This window comes from Ochotona princeps, chromosome 11 (genome assembly GCF_030435755.1).
Source record: "Ochotona princeps isolate mOchPri1 chromosome 11, mOchPri1.hap1, whole genome shotgun sequence".
Taxonomy (NCBI): domain Eukaryota; kingdom Metazoa; phylum Chordata; class Mammalia; order Lagomorpha; family Ochotonidae; genus Ochotona; species Ochotona princeps.
In genome coordinates, this window is record NC_080842.1 from 2,150,562 (window position 1) to 2,157,477 (window position 6,916).

The 6,916-nt window shown below is 37.4% G+C and overlaps 1 protein-coding gene across 1 annotated transcript; it reads left to right on the top strand.

Moving 5' to 3' along the window:
* The first annotated feature begins 5,764 nt into the window (after positions 1 to 5,764).
* On the top strand, positions 5,765 to 6,707 carry LOC101535426 (putative vomeronasal receptor-like protein 4). Its single transcript, XM_012931186.2, has one exon. The coding sequence runs from the start codon at positions 5,799 to 5,801 to the stop codon at positions 6,705 to 6,707; it is 909 nt and encodes a 302-aa protein (XP_012786640.2). The 5' UTR covers positions 5,765 to 5,798.
* Positions 6,708 to 6,916: the final 209 nt, after the last annotated feature.

Sequence of the window (6,916 nt, forward strand, 5' to 3'; positions counted from 1 at the left end):
CTATAGGGCAGTGGTCATCAAAACAGCCTGGTACTGGCACAAAGATAGAGAGGAAGATCAGTGGAACAGAATAGAAATAACAGATGTAAACCCACACAGATACAGTCAATTAATCTTCGACAAAAAGACAGAAAACAACCCAAGCAAATGGAAAGGTCTTTTCAATAAATGCTGTTGGGACAACTGGTTGATAGCCTGCAGAAACAAAAAGATAGACCCACATCTCTCACCATACACCAAGATTGAATCTAAATGGGTAAAAGACCTAAACCTACATCCAGAAACCTTCAAACGTTTGGAAGAAAATGTTGGAAACACACTGCAACACTTAGGGGTAGGCCCTGACTTCCTTAAAAAGACTCCAAAAGCAGTAGAAATTGAGACCAAATTAAACAATTGGGACCTCATCAAACTAAGCAGCTTCTGTACAGCTAGAGAAACAATCAACAAAGTAAAAAAAAAAAAAAAAAAAAAAAAAAAAAAACCTACAGAATGGGAGAAGATCTTTGCACACTACATAGGAGATAGAGGGCTGATCTCCAGAATATACAAAGAGCTACAGAGAAACCAAAACAACAGAACAAACAAACTGCTCAAGAAATGGGCACGGGAAATGGGCAGACATTTCACATAAGAACAAACCCAAATGGCAAACAAGCATATGAAAAAATGCTCAAGTTCCCTGACAATAAGGGAAATCCAAATGAAGACAACAATGAGGTACCACCTAACTCCAGCAAGAATGGCACACATGCATAATACCACCAACACTTGCTGGCGAGGATGTAGGGAAAAGGGAACCCTTTTCCACTGCTGGTGGGACTGCAAACTGGTACAGCCTATATGGGAATCAGTTTGGCGAATACCCAAACAACTGAAAATCAACATGCCATATGATCCAGCAATAGCACTCCTAGGGATATATCCAAAACATCTCCTACACAAGAAACCAACATGCACGCCTATGTTCAAAGCAGCACAATCTACAATCGCAAAAACCTGGAAGCAACCAAAATGTCCATCAATAGAAGACTGGATAAGAAAGCTATGGTTCATCAACTCTATGGAATACTACTCAGCTATCAAAAAAAATGAAATGCAGTTCTTTGTGGTCAAATGGGCCCGACTGGAATCCATCATGCTAAGAGAAATGAACCAATCCCAAAAGGTTAAATACCACATGTTTGCCTTAATCTGAGATGAAAAGATGACAACTTGGAAGATAGTACCTGTATATTGTAATATTAGTGCAATCTCTAACAACCTGTATCCAATGCAATAAGATAACACGATATAATCTATAAACCAACAATTAATGTCAGAATACTCAAGATCTACATCGAAAAACTGTAAAACCTACGATACCCTTAATACGCTATGTTAACCGGCAATGGGGAGGGAGTGTAGGGAAATCTTTCAGGACCATAAAAAGAGTGAGAAAAAAGTACAATATAGCCTATCAAGATCAAATCTGGTAATTCATAGACAACAGACTCAAAACAATAATAAAACTACTATACCAATGCATGAGGGGGGAATCGGGTGTGATCCTGACAACATCTTAACAGGAGGTCATGTGCATGGAGCAGGGGGGATCTCCAGAGTGGAGCAGGTGGTAAGGAGGAAGCTTGGATCCCAACCATAAAGACTCCCAGACCTTCACCACAAACTATTAATACGAGCAACAAGGACTATATCCCAACTGCCAAGGAGGCCACAGGGAATTGGAAGCCCTTGGAGGCCGAGTACTCTGAGGTCACCCACCCCCAATCGGAGCTTCTGCAGGGGATGGAAGAAGTCCAAACACTACCGTGCAGAAACCAACGTCATCGGAAAGACAACCAGAAGCCCTGAGCAGACAGCAGAAACAGAAGAACATTAAACGTCCTTCAGGACCAGGAAGGAGAGCTTTCTCTGGTCTGAGCCTGGCTCCACCTCTGGACCCCCGCCCTCCCTCTCAATGACCATTGGGATCGCTTTGAAAACCCCTCATAGCGAACAATCATACAAACTAAAAAAAAACTAAAATAAATAGACAAACAACAGAAAGTAGAGCTTGAAATCTGACAGGAAAGAGCTGGCATGGATTGGCTCATGCTTCGCTGCGTGGGACACAAAGAGTAGATACTCCTCACCATGGTGTTGAGGATTTTCCTGCACACCCCCCCCAAAAAAAATATTCTGCACCTTAAATGTCAACAAATATCTTGTTAGAGTTAGAAGCCAGTCTAGATTATCCTAAAATCTGCCAAGATCAACAAAATTATACTTCAACACAAGAAATGGCTAAATACTAAAATGAAATAGACACGAGACAGCTGAATAGTACCTTATAGCCATTTTAAGGTATATAGCAGCCGGTCCTGAATATAAACTAAAATTGAAATGTCAATGAGCTAATCATAGGTTGTGGTTAGGACTCTTTTTTTCTTTTTTATCTTCCTGGTTACTCAAAACCATGTCAATTCCATAATGTTCTAAATTGCTGTTGATGTTATTTTGGGACTCTTAATTGACTGGGATGATATTCTACCAGCTCTAACTTCGGACCAGAAATGGTCTCCCCAAGAAACTGTTCAACCCATCTGGACAATAAGTAGCTGGACTCTATGCTTGGTATATGTTTGAAAGGAAAGAATCTTGATTGAATTTGAATTGTAATACTGCATCAAGGTGGAGGAATCCCCGGGGGTGGGGAAGGGAGAGGAGTGGGAGGATTCCCAGAGGCTATGAATCTGTCACATAATGCACAATAATTAATAAAAAATAACCTGTGGTACATCTACTCAATGGAATATTATTCAGCTGTCAAGAAGAACGATATTATTCTATTTAAAACCAGGTGGTCCCAACTAGAAACCATTATTAATTAATAAAAAAAAATTAACAAATACAAAGTTTTAAATTTGTAATTTTAAACTTCCTGCATTCATGGCTTAAAGAGGGTGGAATTCAAGCACGATGGACACAGCAGGTTTCACTACAGAATAGGGAATCTAGCTTTTAGTTTCATTTTTCTATGAATTCACTATTTGGTACAATTCCCAGGGCTCTCACATCGTTCTTGGAGCGATGCACAGGTGATTAGCCATGAAAACATGGTTTTATTCCCTCTTGGTGCCTATTTGATAATGACGCATTTAAAATGCAATTTTAGAGGTCATTTCTGAGAGAATGTTTAGGTTTCCTCAGATCCACAGTTTATTTTTTACTGCTGTAATTTTTGTCTCCATCTCTAATGGTGATTGTCTTAGTTCATATTTTTCTCAAAGGACTTGGAGATTAAATTTTGAGATTATGAATCTTTATTTTATTGAAAGAATGACACATTAAAGTCATTTATTTCTAATAGGTGATCACTTTATTGCTCTTGAATTTGTACGTTGTATTGAAGAAATCCTTGTGTGGATATAATCATGGTGAAAAAGATGTTTATCTGATGATTTTTCCCAGTTGATCCAATTCCATTAACAAACGCTTTCAACCTAGTGACATATATGTCTTCATCAGAAATTTGTTTAAAGATTTTTAAAATTATTTTTATTGGAAAGTCAGATATACAGAGAGGAGCAGAGATAGAGAGAAATCTCTCTATCCACTGATGCACGCCCCAAGTGGAGGCAATGACCAGAGCTGAACCGGTCCAAAGCCAGGAACCTGGAACCAGGAGCCTCTTCTGGATGTCCCACAAGGCTGCAGGGTCCCAAGGCCTTGGGCCATCATTGACTACTTTCTCAGGACACAGTAAGGGAGCTGGATGGGAAGCAGGGCAGCCGGGACACAAACTGGCACCCTTTTGGATCCTACTGTTTTATGATTCAGTATTGTGAATATTTTATATCTCAAGAAATGTGGCAAAACTTATGATAAAGATAATGCTGGTTTCTTAACCTAATTAAAATGTAACATATTTTATCACATATATTCATATTTTAAATCTACATAGAATTAAAAAAATATTCTATATTTACTCATAAATACCACTGCAATTCACTACTCATACTGAATATAGCGTCAATAATTGACACTGTGATCTAGATGGGAGAAGATGGTTTGTATTATCATTATTTTGGGTCAATCATAGTGATTAAGTCAGTGGCATCCGATCTCAAAGTGCAAGTTTAAGTTCTGGTTAATTCATGCTCCTAATGCAATTTCTTATTGCTAATGCATTTGTGAAGCAGTATCTAAGAGCTAAAGTGTTTGGACCTCCTAAACACATGGAGTCTCTAATTTTGGCCAGGTCCAGCCAACTCGTAAGCAGACAATTGGAGGAGTTAGCTATTAAATGGAATATTTTGTCTTTTTGTCTTTTTCTCGGGTCTCTATCTCACATTTTTCTTTTCCTTTTGAAAAAGCATGTCTAAAAATGTACCTTACATACAAACTGACCCTCAAATTGTTACACATGGCTACTCGCTATTGTTACATGTACTCTGTTAAATAAACATGTCTAATGTAAGTTCAGAGATTTCATCATAGGGGTTTTGGTTCCTGACCCATTTAAGTGTGATATTTTCTTTACCATATTATTACATAAACACTTCAGAGATTAATATGAAAGCCCGAAGAAGGAGGGTGAAAATTGCCGGCACTTACTGTTTCCTGGTTGTTCCCTGGGACTTCACCTCAGCCCTAGACAGTTCAGGTTGTCACTTCATGCATTGCGAAATAAGTTGCTCCTTCAGATTTTTGAAAGTATACTTTGTTCACGGAAGACCCAAATTCCTGTTTACAATCTGATTAACATAAGTCTCCATGTCGAAACTTACTTTCATTTCTTTCAGGTAAGTAATATTTTATTAAAATGCACTGATAGTTCTATGATGCCACTTCCAGAATACTCACATCAAAATACAGGATAAAAATTTAAATTTGAAGTCCAAATAAACAATAAATGACATATGTAGATGATTAGTTATTAGATTATGAATATTAAGGCACCTTTTGAAAAAAATCATGTAAAATTTTTGTGTCACCTATCAATGTCCATTCTCTTACCACGTTTTTTCTCATTCAATTTGTACCTGAAGTTCAGCCTCCTGGGAAAATGAGGACTTTTGATGATGGTAGCAGCAAATGTGTCTCAGGGCATTGTGGACAATTACAGAATGAGTGATGTGAGTTAGGGATAATCCCCAAATATTTTACTGGTAGAAGAATGAAGTACTGAAATTCTTATCCTATATTCTCTATGTAATTGTTCTATTTTACTTCATGACTAATAATGTATGAGTTAGGCCAATATAAGCCCATACACATGTAAGAAAAATGATTGCACAGATATATTCCATGCTTAAATATGGTGTTAGAATGCAATATGATCCTTCAGAAATGGAAATAATCACTTTGTTAAATTTATCTTGAATCCATGTGTGATGAGGGTGAACATACATTTTGATGCATACCATGTGGTTGCACAGGAATGCTTTTCTTTTGAAACTCATTCCTGAGTGTGACCAACATAAGAGAGTACTTCAAAATTATAGAGGGAGAAAAATAAAAATATGATTGTTTTGTTGTTGAGTTTTTGATGTGCCAAAAGAGAAGTGGCAAAAAGTGATAAAACACAGGTATAATGAAAAAAACATTTGTTGTAGAAAAATAGTGGAGGAATTTTAAATCCAGAAAATTTTATTAAGCATTCAGGGTTCATTCTAATAAGTGGATAAAATAAAAATCATAATTTGTGGTGATTTCATACAAAAGAAAGATCATATGTAATGTAAGGTATGTCTTCTGTTTCATAGGTATGTAAAAGGCTCCCAGCATGCTGATATGTACAAAAATATCCAATTATGTTATCATTAAAAACTGTGTATTTTTTCCAAGCTGGCATAGGAATCTTAGCCAATGCCTTCTTCCTCATCTTCCACATCTTCACAATCTATCAGGTTCATAGGTTTAGGCCCACTGATATAACCACCTGTCACCTGGCCGTTGTCCACATAGTGATGCTACTTACTACACTGGATGTTGTATCTGAAGACATGTTCAAATTGTTGAATTTTCCAAATGAATTAAAATGCAAGCTTCTGTTCTACTTGAGTGGGGTGACGAGGGGTCTCGCCATCTCCACCACCTGTCTCCTGAGCATCATTCAGGTTATAACCATCAGTCCCAGTTCCTTCCGCTTGTTAAGATTTAAGCATAAACTCACAAGTTATATTATTATTGCTTTCTTCTGTCTTTGGTCCCTCAATATGTCTGCTAATTGCTACATGACCATCTACACTGTAGCTCACTCCAATAGAAGCAATCTACTCAATGTTAATAGATACTGCTCACTTTCCTCAATGAGCTCCACCATCATGGCACTAGTTCTCACACTAGAGTTGTCCCAGTGTGGCTTATTTGTAGGAATGATGCTGTTCTCCAGCATGTACATGGTGATTTTCTTATGTCGACATCAGAGGAAATCTGAGTACCTTCACAGCATGAGCATGTCCCCAAGAATCTCCCCAGTAAAATGGGCCACCTGTACTGTCCTGCTGCTGGTGAGTTTCTTTGTGGTTATGTACTGTGTGGATATCATCATTTCATCCTTCTCAACCACATTGTGGAAATTTGAACCTTTAATCCTGGATATCCAGAGGCTGGTGGGAAATGTCTATGCCACTGTCAGTCCTGTGGTGCTTATCAGTTCTGATAAAAGACTAATTGACCTTCTGCATAATGTGATTGATATGATAACAATCTTAAAATAATGAATGTAGTCTTAAAATGTAAATTTTTTTCATCCAGTGGTTAATCAAATATCTAGGATTTAATGTTGTATAAATATATGATTGTGTTTTTATTTTCATTTTATCTTAATATTTTCATAATTTACCCTTGTGAAGTCTGTATGCCTCTCAATTCAAGCTTCTACATGTGTTGAAATTCCTGCACCTTGCACTTTCCAAATAGCATAAAG